This window comes from Schistocerca americana, chromosome 8 (assembly GCF_021461395.2).
Source record: "Schistocerca americana isolate TAMUIC-IGC-003095 chromosome 8, iqSchAmer2.1, whole genome shotgun sequence".
Taxonomy (NCBI): Eukaryota; Metazoa; Arthropoda; class Insecta; order Orthoptera; family Acrididae; genus Schistocerca; species Schistocerca americana.
This window is the reverse complement of record NC_060126.1, coordinates 133,633,947-133,652,181: the sequence shown is the minus strand read 5'-3', so window position 1 is coordinate 133,652,181 and position 18,235 is coordinate 133,633,947. Positions and strand designations below refer to the sequence as shown.

The 18,235-nt window shown below is 42.1% G+C and overlaps 1 protein-coding gene across 1 annotated transcript in view; it reads right to left on the bottom strand.

The window, feature by feature from the left end:
• Positions 1–1,476: 1,476 nt before the first annotated feature.
• LOC124545625 overlaps positions 1,477–18,235 on the bottom strand; it is a 409,511-nt gene continuing 392,752 nt past the window's right edge. Inside the window, exons 29-30 of the mRNA XM_047124572.1 lie at positions 6,532–6,680; positions 1,477–6,117 (exon numbers count right to left, since the gene is read on the bottom strand). Coding sequence (XP_046980528.1) covers positions 5,911–6,117; positions 6,532–6,680 — 356 coding nt within the window. The 3' untranslated portion in view covers positions 1,477–5,910. The remainder of the gene's footprint in view (positions 6,118–6,531; positions 6,681–18,235) is intronic.

Genomic DNA, 18,235 nt, shown 5'->3' with positions numbered 1-18,235 from the left:
ACTATCTTTCCCCAGATCCCTTCCAACCCTTCAGTAAAAGAAAGAACATCCATACATAGCATCAAAACAAATCCTGACCTAATCATCCTACCTGCAGGCGACGGTTCTACCATTGTTGTTATGAATCGCAGTGACTATCTGGCAGAAAGTCTCTAACAATTATCTGACACCTCTACCTATAAACTCTGTGAGAGTGATCCCATCCCAGTCATCCAACACAATCTCCAATCCCTGCTTAAAGCCTTAGGCCCTTCCCAGAACCTTCCCTGAATCCATTTCCCTCTTCATCCCTAAGACACCCTGCACACCCGCCTTCTACATGCTCCCCAAAACCCACAAACCCAACAATCCTTGACAACCCATTGTGGTTCGTTATTGTGCCCCACTGAAAGAATTTTGGCCCTCATTGACCAACACTTCATCCAATTGCCCGTAATCCAGCCTCCCACATGAAAGACACCAACCACTTCCTTCACCGACTCTCCACTAACGGCCTTTTACTTCCTGGATCCATACTCATCGCTGTTGACACCAACTCTCTCTACCCCAACATCCCTCACGTCCATGCTCCTATTGCCACTGAACATTAAAATCCCCAATGTCCTTCAGACTCCAGACCCACTACCTTATTCTTCATGTATCTTACTAACTTTATCTTAGCCCACAGCTACTCCTCCTTTGAAGGGAAGGTATAAAAACATATCCATGGTACAGTCACAGGCACCCTCTTATTCCAACCTGAATATGGGTCATCTATAAGTGACCTTCCTAGTCTACCAAAATGCCAAAACTGTAGTCTGATTCAGGTTCACTGATGATGTCTTCATGATTTGGACTCAGGCCAAGATATGCTATCTTTGTTCCTCTGCAACTTCAACATCTTCTCTGCCATCCGCTTCATGTGGTCCTCCTCAACCCAGTGTGCCACCTCTCTATACACTGACCTCCTCCCGTCTGATGGTTTCATCCACACCTCTGTCCACATTAAACCCACCAAACACCAGCAGTACCTGCATTCCAACAGCTGTCATCTCATCTACACCAAAAAATGTCTCCCATACAGTCCCGCAACCCAGGGACAGAGTATCTGAGGTGAATCAAGCCTGTGGGCCACCAAAGGCTGCCCATGCCTGTTCTAGAAGGTGTAAACAATACCCATTTCATGAACTTCGTTCTTTTCGAAACAGCCATCCCAGCATTTGCCTTTAAGAGTTTCAAAAACCATGAAACTGTTGGACCTGGATGTCCAGAAAGGGAGTCCTTCAGGAGTGCAATGACTCTGCCACAGCATTTTCATATATCAGTCAACACGGTGATATATGATCTTTGATGTGACAATAGAAACAATTTGATTAAGCACTAAATAACAATAAATTCAATTATTTTTTAATTTTATATTTATTTTGTATAGAAACCCACCAATATCAACAAATGCACAATAAAAAACTGGCAAAACAACCATTGCAAATTTCTCTCTCTCTCTCTCTCTCTCTCTCTCGCGGGTGCGCCCACACACACACACACACACACACACACACACACAATAAATAATACATCAAAGACAATGAAACCCAGATTTTATGCAATGCAAAACAAGAAAGTAACATCCAGCTGGAAGTAGTAGAACATTATAATGCAAAGTTATATATCAAAATACTTGCACAGAATCCTTAGAGCAAATGTTGCCATGTACTGATTACAAACACCATCTTTGTCAGTTTCTGCTAAGGTTAGTGCAGGCTAAAACAAGGACTTATGACACAAATTCAATAATGTATGCTATTTAAAGCATGTAACAAAATTAAATAAGTAGTCACAATAATTTAAAACTCAGACTGTAAAAATGTTTCTTGGAGCTTACTGCTTGTCATGAGTTGTTAACAATCAACTGAAAACACTGGATGATGACACTGATATCACCAGTCCTTTTAGAAACACAGATAAGTGACAAAACATAGATGTGTATTGGCCTCTGATAGTCATCCAATTGATGAATTCAATGGGCTAAAATTATTTGTCTGTGCAGCTTACTCATAGATATCATTTCAAAATCCACCTACAAGACATTGTAACTTGGGCCTCTGATAGGCAAAAACATCAGTGAACCACATACAATGCATTAATTTACCATTTTGAAAATGTATGAATACAATAATCAGTTCATCTATGCCACAACATAATGACCCATTCAAATTTTTATTTTTTGCACCTAGGGAATAACTTTATTGTTAAATTAAGTAAATTTCCAAATCTTAAATATTCTTATTATGAATAAAAGTACTGTAAGAATGTCAATGTATCTTAAGCAAGGACTGGATACAGATATAGCTTAATTGCACATAAATTAATGGGCAGAAAATAGTATAAAAATAAATCATTCAAAAAAAATGTAACACACAATATCATAAAATACAGGTTTCATGTTATTACGCAGATCAACCTTATAGTATTTTGTACTTAGAGCTTTTACTTCTATTTTTATTACTTTCCAAGGATTTTTTTGTTGCCCCACAGTGCTTGTTTTCATACTCAAGACCTATTCCCATTCATCCCGAATACTTCTTGAAACATTTATTCTAATGCTGTATTCACTCACTTGTTAGATGAACGATAAGAAAGTCTTAGTACCCAACATATGGTCTCTTGTTATTGTTATATTAATAAGAAAGATATTGTATCAACTTTGCTTTTTCAAAGACAAGTATAATAATTTCTGCTGCTAGCACTGCAAATGTCAAAGATGAATCAAATTTCACTCTCAAATGTCATACTTTTTTGAGGTATTACAATATGGAGAACTTAGGAATTATCTGTTTTTAACATCAAACTAACCGCTGACTAAAATGGAAGTTTGAGGGGAAGGAAAGAAAGAAAGAGAGAAAAAGAGAGCTGCACCATTGCGACACCAAGGGGCAAATATAGGTTTCTATTCTATCTGTGTAGTTCAAGTGTCTCAACTACGGAATATGTTGAGAAAAAAAATCTCTGCAACAAACCATGAAAAACTGAAAACTCTTAAAGGACAACACAGAAGGAAAGTGAAGAGGGTAGCTGAGCTGTATGCCTACAGGTGTCCTAACAGACTGAATGATAGTTCAACTAATGTGCAAAAAATTGTTATTGGGAGGCCACTGGAATGCTTCACAAAAGGTAAGGGACATCCTTACAACGAATAAAGTGAATTAAATTGATTTTATGCACACTGATGCTCTATGCAAACATTAGCTCCAAAGATATTGTGAGTATATCTGGGGTATGTCAGTCCAGCATTGCCTGCAATATGCATGCAGTTTCCATGTGTACAATGTGTCACTTAACTGGAAGTTTAACCAACGTAAGTAATTCTGCTGTTTGTTCTAGTGTGACACCAGGGTGGGTAGTATGTTCTTTCTACAAAATTTTGCTATACCAATGAATAAACCTTTAAAAATAATGAAAAGCTGAATGTAAGAAACATGCACTGTTGCAAGAAATATGCACTATTGAGGTACTGATAATCCACACTTGCTAATGCTTGTACAACATCAGAGGCAGTGGACTATGAATGCCTAGAGTGGGGCTATTGGAGACTACGTAATACGGCCTTACTTCACTGAAGAGACCTGAAAACATAACAGGTATACACAATTTCTTACAGAAGCACTATCAGCTTCTATAGAGGAAGTAATGCTTGAAATATACAGCACAGCAGGTACCCAGCTGAATACTCACTTGTGACTACAAGCTGCTCACACAGTTCTTTCTCAATCCCTGGACGAGATGAGTAGGAGTTATGTAATTTTACAATGTAAGTGTGTATCTCAAAATATTTTTTTTCATGCAGTGTTCTTATTTAACATTCTTTAGACCTCAATTTCATGTTTTATAAATTCATTCATTTGTAACACATACCTGTCTTTCAAAACTCTGGCAGCAACAACAGCAGAACTGTTACCGTAATTAAAGCATGAACTATTCTTCCATGCCACATCCTTTGCCTTCCTGGTGTTGCATTGGTCAAACAATATGTATTGTGAATGGTACCAGTTTTAAATTAAACTTGTTTCAATGATTACTAATTAGTAATTACACTATCTTAGCTTTGCCATAATGGAGCACCGTAACAGCTGAATGTAATATTTCCTTATGACAACATTAACTTTCACATAGGACAGCAATCGGTTTGATGGTTCCAAAACTATAGACTAATTTTCAGAGAGTGAAATGCAGTTAACTACAATATTTGCAACAGTAATTACCATACTTCCATTTCAAAAAGCAAAGTTAATACCAGTACATCTGTAATTATTATAGCTATGGCACTTAATGATGACTTTCTTATGATTAATCTGGGTGCAGACAGTTTAAGATGAACAGTTTAGTTGAACCATCCTGTACATGTGCAGTATGCAATATTTTTATTGTTACCATGTATTTGTGAGGACAATAACTTTTTCATAAATTCAATGCACAGAGCAAAAAGCATTAATAGTCTAGGCTAAATAAATGGTTAAACGGTAGTGGATGAAGCTGACAACAATGAATAGAAACATGAAACTCTGCAATGCTATTATAAAGTGACATACATACTGTTAACACACAGATAAATGTTAAGGCACATGATATAATTCAGCACACTCAACACACAACATTATTCAGAATTTGTTATTTTGGTTTCATACTTATCATCACAGCCATTAAATTCAGAGTGACCTATTTGATACTTCAATAGCAAATTCCTATTCACTTACAACAATCTATTCACTGCAAAAGACTATCATAATTTTGTATGAAAGGCTCTCAGTGTTTTACCTACATCAACTGCAAATAATACTCAATGTTTTCAAAAGTACCATCATCCTCTCCACCTAAAAGAAGAATATTATTACTTCTATTTATACTCTACATCACTGGCTAATTACTTCCATTTGGTGACAAGGTGAGGGACCAATTGTCACAACAAGATTTAGATACAGGATGACAAAACATATTAAGACTTCAGGGAATAACTTCCATGGTACTATAGAGGTCTGTAAATGGCAAAAGCTGTGATAAGTCAGTGATTGGAATGTATACAATAAATAACTGAGGCCTTTGGATGTAACAACATCTTTGACATGAAGAGGTTCACATAGGTGAGGATGTAAAGATGGACCAAATCAAACCAATTAGAAGAGTGATGACAAAAAAGACATGGATAGTATCAGCAATCTATCATTTTATTGCTGACAATGAAAATAGGATAATCCTTGAAACATTGAGCGAAAATTCACAATTGATATTGCTAGAAAACTGAGTATGTTTTATACAATAATGCTTGCAGCAGAAGATTTCTTGAAATCCTCAAAATTTTAATCGTGTTGAGCACACTGCTACATTATGAATGCATTGTTATACAAACTGTTTACTACTCATTTCACAGTATCAGTGGTAAATACATAACACATTTTCACAGAAAATGTATGGATAAAGTTACATACACATCTGAAAAGCCCATTCATTTAATTTCACTGAACACAAAGGTGGCCAAATGCGTAAAAGTAATGAGATTTTTAACAGCTTTCAATAATAACCTATGCTAACAATGTACAATACAACACAAAGTAATACACAATGAAAATACTTATAAGCATTCAGTCGTCGTATTTTCAAAGTCAAGACAGGTCATGTGATAAAATGTAGGAATCTTTGTTTCTACAGCTAACTACAAAGATAAAGCTGTTTCTGTTACATGAATAAACTAATTAATCAAATGATACTGAAACAGTTACACATAAATATTTGTTCATTTTACATTTAAATTTGGTGAAATAATAATCACAGAATTCACTTATGAACACATTACTCAAAATATATATACATATACATATATGTTTAAAGAGAGCGAGCTCCATGTGACCGGTTATCTTCACAGCATAATACTGCAGTTCTTTATAGCAACCTGCCCTGACAATTTGTCTCACCACATTTACAAATGATTACTCTCTCTGGAACACTGTCCACATCATAGCCATAGTTCCATGTTAGCTCTGTATTGGCTGGCACAAATGAATTAGTAAAAAATGCTACCCATGGGAATCTCAGATCATGCGTGTCCACAAAGACATTCTGGGCAAACAGGTTTGCATTACACGAATGCTGCAACATGGATAATAAACAGAAGTTTATTAATAACAAGTCACTTAAGAAGCACTTCACGATTAATATTAACAGCATGGCTACAACCCCTAAAAAGAGGTATAAGACAGACACACAAAAAACTTGTTGTAGATTGCCTTAGGGGCATACATCACACTGTTCTCCACACAAAAGCCAATAAACAACAATATTGCTCTCCACCGCACTTCCACATCAAAAATCTTGTTAACAACAATTAACAGCAAATTATGCATTCTCTCAAATTTACGTTAAACTGGAATCAACATAAAAAATTGCAACACTAACTGTATTAAAAGGCAGCAAATTATTTCATGTTATTATGTAATTCTATAGACAGTGATGCGATTCCAAATTATTGGTTTTCACTGATGAGAAGAACGGATGACTACTTACATTGATAAATCGACCAACATTCCCACAAGTTTTAGCATCCAGGATATATCTTCCATTCCGGCCAAACAGAATTCTTGTAGAGGGTGCCATTATTTTATGCTGCTTCCCAGTTGGCTTCCGAGAAACTGTGGTTTGTCCTCTGTGTTTTGCTAATAAAGGGCATATTGTGTTTTTATAATGGGATAACGGTAGAAAAAGTGAGTAATGGGTTTAAATTAATTAAATTCTAAAAAAATTTAACACTTAGTATAATTAATACTGTATTACCTATTACTCCTGCTTTCTGCAATATTCACACACCAGATAGCTGAAGATACAGTGTATTTTATTTATAAACATATTTAAAACACAGACTGCTCAGTTTTTACACTTTGGTAGACTTCCTTATGCCACATAAATACCAATGCACATCCATGGGAAGTAATTTGACAGGGTCTTTCGGCACAGTCATTACAAACTTTCAGGAGAGAGAGAGTACACCTAGATGATGGAAAATCACATAGCAATGCATGGTCAGAAATGCTTTCCTGGTGTGGTAGTGACAACACAAAACACAAGTAACTAAGGGAAGTAACAGGGTTAAAAACATGTTTATTATGCTTCGTGCAGCAGAAACCAAGAAATAAGAACGAAAACAAACAAGGATCATTATCAACAAAGGTGTTTGAAATTACGGCTCGAGACCATGGTGAAGGCCTCACATCTCCGGCGCAATGAAGAACATCAGATCTTCCGTGCACTGGAGATGTGAGGCCTGCATCACGGTCCGGGGTTGTATTTTCAGACACCTTCTTTGATGACAATTGTTGTCTGTTTTTGTTTTTCTTTTCTTGTTTCTGTCGTTGGTTGGTTGGTTTAAAAGAGGGGGGAGGGACCAAACTGCTAGGTCATCGGTCCCTTGTCCTAGTTAAAATACTTCCACAAGGGTGGGAGTAAAATAATAGACACATACACAACACAGTTAGAAGAAAGGAGAAAACCACAGGAATGAGAGAAGGGCAACAAACACTAAAACAGACAAAATCAGACAAGAAAACCACTGAGACTCAAGAAACATGTACAAGAGACCAAAACAAATGAGCACATTACCATGGCTGGCTGACCATGAGAATAAAAAGGAGAAGCCAGGCACTCTGCAACACATCAAAACCTCCACCCTAAAAGTGCTAGGGTGGAGGACACAGAGGGACAAAGGACATGTACTAAAACTTTCATCAAATGATAAAACCCACCTTCACAAATAAATTCTAAAACTAAAGCTGCTGCTGAGGCATTGTCATCCAACACCGAAGGTCGGGTGCTGGGAAAGTTAAAAAGTCCGCTGCAGAGCGGCTAAAAGTGGGCAGTCCAGAGAGAGGTGGACGACCATCATTTTTGAGCCACAGCAACACGGAGGTGGGTCTTTGCAACGGAGGAGGCAGCCATGGGCAATGTGGAACTGGTAGAGGGCAACTGATTCCCTGCGAGAGGACCACATGGAAGACTTCCACACTTTCACAGTCTCCTTAATGACAAACAGTTTGTTGTGCGTTATGCCATTCCGTCTCCCAAAGCCAAAAAAACCCCATGGCATAAGACAGAACGCAGGTAAATTTCAGAGATGCCCATCTCCAGAATTGGTTTCCGCGTAGCCTGTTTGGCCAGCCTGTTGGCAAGTTTGTTGCCTGGGATTCTGATGTGTCCTGGGGTCCACAGTCCACACAAACATCTCTGAATGGCGGGACTGTTCCAGGGCATAGATGGACTCCTGAATGGACAATACCAAAAGACAGCGAGGGTAGCACTGGTCGATAGCTTGTAGGCTGTTCAAGGAGTCAGTACACACAGGAGGAATGACTCACCAGGAAATGAGCAGATGTGCTCAAGAGCACGAGATATAGTCACCAGCTCTGAAGTGAAAACACTGCAGCCATCTGGCAACGAGGCTGTTCAATATGTCCTCCATGAACAGACACAAAGCCTAAGTGACCATCAGCCATTGAGCCATCGGTGTAAACCAATTCATGGCCCCGGTAAATGCTGAGAATCAAGAGGAAGTGATAGTGGAGAGCCGCAAGGTTAACGGAGTCCTTAGGGCCATGCGAAAGGCCCAGAAGAATCTGCGGCATAGGTGTACATCATGGAGGTGTACGTGAATGGACCTTGAGGAGAGGTGGTAACGGGAAGGACTCCAGTTCAGACAGAAGGGACCGGGCGCGACTGCAATCATAAGCCCTGACCTGGTCCGCCGATGCGGGAGATGAAGTGCAGTAGTTGGGAAAAGCAGATGCTAATTCGGATACACAGGAGAACTATGAACGTGTGCAACGTAACTGGCGAGCAGTTGTGCATGCCTAACCTTCAATGGAAGGGCTCTGGCCTCCACCAGGACATTGGCCACCGGACTCGTTCTAAGCTCCCGTCGCTAGGCGAACTCCACAGTAGTGCACTGGGTCAAGTAAACACAATACTGAGGGCGCCACCGAACTGTAAACCAGACTCCCATAGTCAAGGCAGGATTGAACAAGAGCTCCGCAGAGCTGCAGAAGCCTAAAGCGATCTGCACCCCAGTTGGTGTTCCTCTGGCAGTGGAGGGCACTGAGGTGCTGCCATCACTTCCGCTTAAGCTGACGAAGGTGAGGGAGTCAAGTCAACCGGGCGTCGAAAACCAGTCCTAAGAATCGGTATGTCTCCACTATAGTGAGTGCATCGTCATTAAGGTAAAGTTCTGGTTCTGGATGAACGGTGCAATGCTAACAGAAATGCAAGACACACGAATTCACAGCTGAAAACTGGAAGCCATGGACTAGAGCCCATGACTCAGCCTTGTGACTGGTTCGCTGTAGGCGCCTCAGTAACACCAGTAACGGAGGAGCTGTACGAAATGCAGAAGTCATTCGCATACAGAGAAGGTGAGACTTACAACCCTTAAGCTGCTGCTAGACCATTAACAGCCACTAAAATAGAGAGACACTCAATACGGAGCCCTGCGGAATGCAGGGGGAACTAGGGGAGGCACCGACTTCGACATGGAAAGTATGGGGTGACAGGAAGTTTCGGATAAAAATTGGGAGCGGGCACTGGAGACCCCACTCATACAATGTGGCAAGAATATATGATGTTGCCAGGTCATGTCATATGCTTTATGTAAGTCAAAAAAGATGGCAACCAGATGTTAGCATCGGGAAAAGGCTGTTTGGATGGCAGACTCGAGGGACACAAGATTATCAATGGTAGACGGACCCTGGCAGAAGCTGCCCTGACATGGAGCCAGTAGGTCATGTGACTCCAGGACCCAACCCAACTGTTGACACACCATATGTTCCAGCAGCTTACAAAGTAAGTTGGTGAGGCCGATGGTCAGGTAGCTATCCACGTCACGTGTGTTTTGACCGGGTTTGAGCACCAGAATGATGGTGCTCTCCCGCCATTGTGAATGAAAGATGCCATAGTGCCAGATCCGGTTGAAGATGATGAGGAGATATTGCTTGTAGTCAGATGAGAGATATTTAATCATCTGACTGTGGATCTGATCCGGCCCAGGAGCTGTGTCGGGTTTATGTGAAAGGGTGCTGAGGAGTTCCCATTCTGTTAATGGGGTGTTATAGGATTCACTGTGGCGTTTAGTGAACGAGAGGACTTTCCTTTCCATCTGCTGTTTGAGGGTGCGAAAGGCTTGAGGGTAGTTCTCCGACGCAGAGGCTCCAGCATAGTGCTCAGCAAAGCGCTCGGCAATTGTGTTTGCATCGGTAGATAACACGCCATTGATGTTAATGCCAGGGATACCTGTTGGGGTCTGGTATCCAAAAAGGCACCTGATCTTCATCCAGACTTGGGAATGTGACATATGGCACCCAATGGTCAACACGTACCTCTCCCAACACTCCTATTTCCATCGTTTTATAAGCTGGCGAACGTGGGCACAGAGTGGCTAAAAGCCTATTAGGTGCTCTATGGAAGGGTGCCGCATATGTCACTGCAGAGCTCGCTGATGCTCTTTAATTGCTTCAGCGACTTCCAGCGACCACCAAGGGACTGTCTTTCGCCGGGGGCACCCTAAAGAATGAGGGATCGCATTTTCTGCCGCAGGAACGATCATTATAGTGACATGCTCAACGACAACATCAATGGCACCATGTGGGAGAGATTCAGCAGTGAAAGCAGGGGTGAAGGCTTCCCAGTCTGCCTTGTTTAAAACCCGTCTGATTAGATGTCCATGGAGTGACAGGAAGATGGGGAAGTGAACTCTACCACACAGGTCATCACGTACTCTCCAGTGGATAGATGGGAGAAGGCCACCAGGACTGCAAACTGAGAGATCAATGGCATGGCCGAATACGTGCCATGTGCCTCACTGAAATGTGGGGGGTGCTGGGTGGGGTGTTATGTGCGTTAAAATCTCCCAAAAGTAGGAAAGGTTTAGGGAGTTGATCAATCAGTGCAGCCAATACGTTCAGGTGTATTGCACCATCTGGAGGAAGATATACATCGCAGACAGTTATTTCCTGTGTCGTCCTTATCCTGACAGCCACAGCTTAATGAGGGGTTTGAAGGTACACAAGTTCACTGCATACTGAGTTCAGGACATAGAGGTAAACTCCACCTGACACTCTATTATAGTCGCTACAGTTCCTGTAATATCCCTTACAGCTGTGGAGGGCAGGGGTCCTCATTGCCAGGAACCAGGTTTACTGGAGGGCAATGCAGAAAGTAGATGTAAAGCTCAACAGCTGCCGTAGCTCAGCCAGGTGGCAGAGAAAACCATCGCAATTCCGCTGGAGGATTACATGATCGTGAGACTAGGAAGGCATGAAACATTCAATGAGGCAGTCTATGCCTCAGGGTCACCTACTGCCACCTGATGAGTACCTGTGCGATCAACATTCAACATCCATTGTGTCTGAGGATCCAGTGAGATCTAGGTCTTCAGCAGATGCCAGAATCTCCACCTCATCCTCAGACACAGAGCTTGTAGGTAGTGGTGATGTGCGTGCCACTGCTGCCTTGGTTCTTGGGGGTCTTTTTCTTTTTATGTTTCTCTCGCTGTTCCTTAGGTTTGTCCAGCTGGGAGGGCTTCACTGTTTCAGTCTCAGGGACTTAGGAGGACCATCAAACCCTACAACCAGCTACCTGTGGTTGCTTCAGCTACTGGCGGGTGTCAGCTTTGCCACTGGTAGGAACCTGGGAGGGGAGTGACCCAAGGGATCCCTTCCTGGCAAGAGGAGCCAAAGAAGACTTACGCTGTGGGGACTGCCGTCCCCGATGGTTGGAGGGGTGTTGCTCCTGAAGTAGGTTATGCAGGAGCAACAGGGAGGGAAGTGCCCCCCCCACCATCAAAGGGGCAGATGGAGTCTGAAGGCTCTGAGAGTCAACTGTACACAGAGGAACAGAAGATGGTAGAACTGTTGTTGTAGTGGCGGCATAGTCTGACTTCATATGTACAGGATGTAGCCTCTCATATTTTCTCTTAGCCTCAGTGTTGGTCAGTCGGTTCAGGGTCTTGCATTTCATTATTTTTCTTTCTTTCTGGAGAATCCTGCAGTTTAGTGTGCAAGACGAATGGTGCTCTCCGCAGTTGACACAGGTGGGAGGAGGGGCACAGGGAGTATTGGGATGTGAAGGACGTCCACAATCCCGACAGGTGATGCTGGAAGTACAGCAGGAAGACATATGGCCGAACATCAAGCACTTAAGGCACCACGTAGCGGGAGGGATATATGGCTTCACGTCACACAAAGGTAGACCATCACCTTGACCTTCTTGGGTCATCCTCAAAGGCCAAGATGGAGGCACTGGTGGCAACTTGGTTATCCCTCAGACCCCAGTGGACGAAATGGACACCTCGCCGCTCTAAAATGGCGCGCAGCTCATCGTCAAACTGCGAAGGAAGGTCCTGGACCATATTTAAGCTCTTATGGGACGTGATGGAAACAGAAACATCCCCCAGCTTGTCACAGGTGAGTAGTGCCCATGACTGGGCAGAGGATGCTGTTTTGATCAAGACCGACCCTGACCACATTTTGGACAAGCCCTCCACCTCCTCAAACTTGTCCTCCAAATGCTCCACAAAAAAACTGAGGTTTCATTGACAAGAAAGATTCCCCATCAACTCTCGTACATATGAGGTATCGGGATGAATAAGCTTCACTGCCATCCTTAGCCTGACGTTCCTCCCATGGTGTGACCAGGGAGATGGGGGAGGGGAGGGGGGGGGGGGGATGGGACGATTTGGGGTCGTTATTTCATAGCAATGAAGTTAGATCTTGATCGCTTAGAGACTGCTGGTGTTTGACCACCAGCAAGAGATGACTTACTATGCTTGATGGTGCGTCATCCGTCCTGATGCCACCAACTCCGACCAGGGACCCTCCCCACAGGCTCCACCCAGCCACAGCAAAGGTCACCTGTCAGGATGGCCATTGTCGGGAGTCCCGATGCCCCTGGGTGACAGGCAACTACTCCTTGGCACAGGCATCAGCAGAGCGATCCCTGTGTGGTCAGGGGGCTACAACCAAAAGGGTATGTGGCGGCCTCACAACAATGGACTGGCTACCATGCTGGATATCACGTGCAAATGAGCTAAGAAGTCCATTATCGTTGACAGCGCAGAAAGCAATTCTGCACAGAGGATGGAGGGTGACCTCGCCCAACAGCTGGAGAATGAGCAAAAGTGCAGATCCACGCTGACGAAGGATGCGAGAGATCTCAGCGCATGATGACACTATGCACCATGTAAGGCGCCCTTCACCAATTGGCTCGCTCTTCAAGAAAGTTTTGAAAAATGAATTCTTTAACCTGTTTGTGTCCTCTTATTTTGTTTTGTGTCATTACTATCATGCCTGGAAAGTGTTTCCGACAATGCATTGCTACTTGATTTTCCATCGTTTAGGTGTATTTTATTTCTCCTTAAAATTTGTATGCTGTGATGAACCACGGGCTGGCTACAGCTGCCAGAGACTGTGGGTTTTGTGTGCGCACAGGCGTGCACGCACGCATGTGTGTATCATTTTTGACAAAAGTCTTGTTGGCTGAAAGCTAACTTTCCGATAGCCTTTTGTTGTGCCTTTCTGCGACTCAGCATCTCTGCTATATGGTGAGTAACAAACATTCTTTTCATAATATTTTTACATTCCATCTTGGATTTTCCATTGTTTTACCATACACATGTTGTAGAAACAGTTCATAAGAAGAAAAAAGGAGATGTATATTACCTGTAGGAAACAATTTGGTTGCATACTACAGTAATAAATATTCTGAGAAGAGCAAACATCATGAATCAATACAGAAAACTAGCTATGTAAATTCGTGATATTTTGGGTAAAGTAAATGAAGTAATCAAATGGTCATTTTAAGAAGTAGGAAAAAAACATGTAAAAATCATATACCTTTAGCGAACAGGTATGTTATACAAGTTAAGTGACATCTTGAACTAATTTATAATGAACAAGAGGGAGGGGAGGTCTTAGCAATGGATCCACTAAGACGCTTGTCCAATATACATGGTGGCGCATGAAATTTGTTACCAATTGTTTCTTTCACAATTTACGACGCACATTAGATATCCCACTGGGATCTCTACAGCAGTACCAGCAGAGCTTGGAAATACAAATGAGTTACGAAATGACGTGTAATTCACGATACTGCCGCTACGAGACTGGTAAGCAGTAATGGCTAACAATGGAAGACTGACAACACAGCAACGATTGGCAATTGTGTTCTTTTTCATTAAACGAAAAGTATTATTGTGACTCAGAGGCATTTTCGACAACAGTTTAACACATGATGGGTCCCTTGCAAAAAGACCATCCATAGGTTGTACGATAAATTTGTACAGGAAGGAACAGTATTGGAAGCGAAGCGACCTCCACCTAAGCCTGTTTGTTCGCCGGAGAATACTGAAGCGGTACGAGTTGCTGTACAGAGAAGTCCCGGGAAATCGTGTAGAAAGGCAGCAGTGCAACCGGGAATATCCAGACACTCCGTTCAATGCATTCTTAAAAGTGACCTCCATACAAGATAACCTGTGTACAGAAGCTCACTGAAGAACACAAGCAGCAGTGGGCGGAGGATAGGGAAGAAACCCTCAACAACGTTTGGTTTTCAGACTAGGTGCATTTTCATTTAGATGGTGTGGTTAACAAACAAAGTGTACTCTTTTAGGCCACTTAAAACCCACAAGTGCTTCATGAACGACAACATTATGCTCCGAGGATTACAGTGTGGGCAGCAATTTCCAGTCACGGACTTACTGGACCGTTTCTCTTTGAAGAAACTGTGAACAGCGAGCGTCATTTGAGCATGCTTCGCAATAGCTTCATTCCACAGCTTCTTGCTACTGCCTTGCCCTTCAACACGCAGTGGTTCATACAAGATGGAGCAAGGCCACATACTGCAAACACTGTGTTGGAGTTTTTACACGAGCATTTTGACATGTAGATCATTTCACTCAGGTCTCCAGGTCGCATCAATGATGGACAAAATTGGCCCCACAATAGTCCAGGCCTCAATCCATGTGACTTTTTTCTTTGGGAGTACCTAAAGGAAAAAATTTTCCCGAAATGTCCACGTGATTTAATGGAGCTCAGAAGACTCATTCTTCAAGCTTGCAGTGAAATTATGGAAGACATGTGCCGTAGGGTAATCACTAACTTCAGTTTTCGTTTGAAGGAAGTTAGGAAACTAAATGGTGGCCATATTGAGCATGTGCTGAGTTAGAACATATCTCCATAGACGGCTCTTCATTGTAGTATATGTTCCTTTCAGATTGTATTGACAATAAAGTTTATATTCAAAAACAAAATGGTAACACATTTCGTGCGCCACCCTGTATATGAAGCAACCCAAAGACAAATTTTCCATCAAAGAATGTTACGCAATAAAATTCAGTATCAACAGTTTACCAGTTGTAACAATTTTTAATAATGATTTTCTATTGGGAACACAGAAAATTGGTTCATTAATACCATGGATAAGAAATCTTATCAATGTTACATCCAGCACCCTACATAAAACTACAGAAAAAGTAATGCCTATTAGGAATATACTCGCAACAAGTGAGTCAATCAGAACTTGGGGTCTGAGTGATCTGCTTCTGCTTTCTAACCTTTCCAAAGCCAGCCTTCTTTCCTTCTTGGGGCAGGATTAATGATTCCAGAAGCTTGGTATAGTTTTTTCTACTTTTACATGTTAATGAAAGTATCTGCCTGGAGTGTAGCCTTAGAATATGGAAGTGACGTGCTCATGATAAACAGTTGAAACAAGACAAAAGAAGCTTTTGAAATGCATTGCTACAGAAGAAAGTTGAATATTAGATGGGTAGAGCAAGTAACTAATGAGGAGGTGCTAAATCTAATTGGGGAACAAGAAATTTATGGCACAATTTGACTAAAAGATGCGATTGGTGGGTAGGACATCATGAGAGATAAAGGAATTGTCAGTTCAGAAATACGGGGAAGTGGAGGTAAAACTGTAGATGGAAATCGAGGTTTGAACACAATAAGGAGGTTAAAATGGATGTAGCTTGCAGTACTTGTATATTTTCTTCACTGAGTGTACCACAGCCATACACTTACTGTTAGCACCCTCCCCCCCCCCCCCCCCACCCCCCACCCCAAAGTTCAGTTCAGGCTATTATTTATTAGATCCTTTCTTTTGTTTCACAATCAGTAGTTTTGGTTTTTTAAGTCATTATCCAGTGATTATCTTTACAGAAAAGAACACTATATAGCCAACGCAACAATGTAACACAGTGTGCTTTTGTATACAGCTAACTGCTTAAAAAGCAACAACTGGTTGTGAAACAAGAAAAAGTTTAAATAAGTAACAGTCACAGTGCAAAAATAGCCGCATTTGTTCACTGCAGTAGTTAGGCAGGGATGATGAGGCTTGGACAGGATGAACTAGCATGGGGAACTGCGTCAGACCAATGACTGGACTAAAGACAGCAGCAGCAGCAGCGAATGCGAATGCGACAGCAGCAGAAGCAGCAGCAGCAGCAACAACAACAAATTTGCTGCATCAGTATTGTTAGGAATTTCACCTCCGGAATGCAGTTCTTATAATTTTACAGTTTTCTGAAGCAAATTTTCATTATGATAATACAGTAGGGAAACATGTCGATTCCATGCAGGCATTAACGTGCTTGCATATACAACCATGTTCTGAGTTAGCTGGCTAGCTACTAGGTTATTCACACACTTTGTTGGGACCTCTATGAATGGCTTCCCAGGAAGTTTATGTGCTGATTACTTTTGTCAGTGCTGGTAAGTATTTGAATGAGTTTGTTTGACAAGCACCAGAAATGTGCCTTAATCTTTTTTCTTCAATGAGATGCATTTGGTTTAGAATGGCACTGAAGGTAGAGAAAATTGGGAAAACTGAGTTTTTGATTGTGATCTCTATCAGTCTCTCAAATGTTACACACTACAGAAATCATACAGTGGCTTTTTGCAAACAATGTATGCTAAAGTTTCGGTGAATAGTAATGTAATGAGGTCACACTGAAAGACCGTGGATGGATTTGCATCATATGATGATGTTAAGTTTTGTATAATTACAACAAAATTGGAGAATGAAGGCACCTGAACAGGACAGCAGAAATTTCTACAAACTTGAGAGTATTTATTCACTAGTGAATACGGCAATGCTTTGCGGTTGCTACCTATGTATGGGAATTGTATATACATCCTAATTACCTTTTCCTCCCGTTCTCTATCCACCTCCTCCCCCGTCCCCCTTATTTTTCATCTCTCTTTCTCATCCCCCCTATCTCTATCCACCATATGCTCTCTCTCCCTCTCTCTCTCTCTCTCTCTCTCTCTCTCTCTCTCCATCTCCTGCTCCCCATTCTCTCTGCCCATGTCCTACTTCCCCAAGAATGACGTATGAGAGAAATCTGTGCAGCTGCTGGCTGGGTCTGTCAGGATTCATTCAATGCCAAAACACCCATATTATTACATAGTGTAACCTCCATGGGTGGCATGTGCTGACTCTAGCATCCAGTCAATCATACACATGGCGAATTCTGTCCTGCCTGCTCGACCTGTTCACGTAGTTCTGCAACAGTTGTTGGTTGACGAGTTGCACATGTCACTTCTTGTCCCATCATATGAGTCCTGAGATCATACTGGGCAGGCAAGCTGCTGCACGTCTTGTACAGGACGTTGAGTTTCACAGGCAGTATGTGAGCGAGCATTATCCTATTGGAACAACACATCACTTTCCTGTTTTCAAGAACGGCAACAGAACAGATGTGATAACATTCTGCAGATACAAAGCACTGGTTAGCAACCCCTCCAGAAACACCAAAGGTGAATGAGAGTTGTAGCTTATCACATCTCAGACCATAAGGCCTGGGATGGGGCGAGTGAGTACTGGATGCATGCACTCTACGTGACAGCGCTCACAAGGTCTACATTGTATGCAAAAATGACCATCACTTGCATGCAGGCAGGATCTGCATTCATCTCTGATCACAGCATGCCACTCCATCTTCCAAGTCATCCTGTGCCAGTGCCAGTTGAGCTGTGTATGTTGATGCTGTAGCATGAGTGGAAGATGGGCTATAGGTGTGTGTGCCTGTAGTCCCACTATCAATAACCTGTTCACAACAGTTTGTGTTGAAATGTCTCAGCTCTCAAGGCCTCTTATCTGTGCTGTGACAGCTGTACAATCTGCCACTACTGTCCTTACAATATGACAATCCTGGCAGGCATCTTTGCTGAGT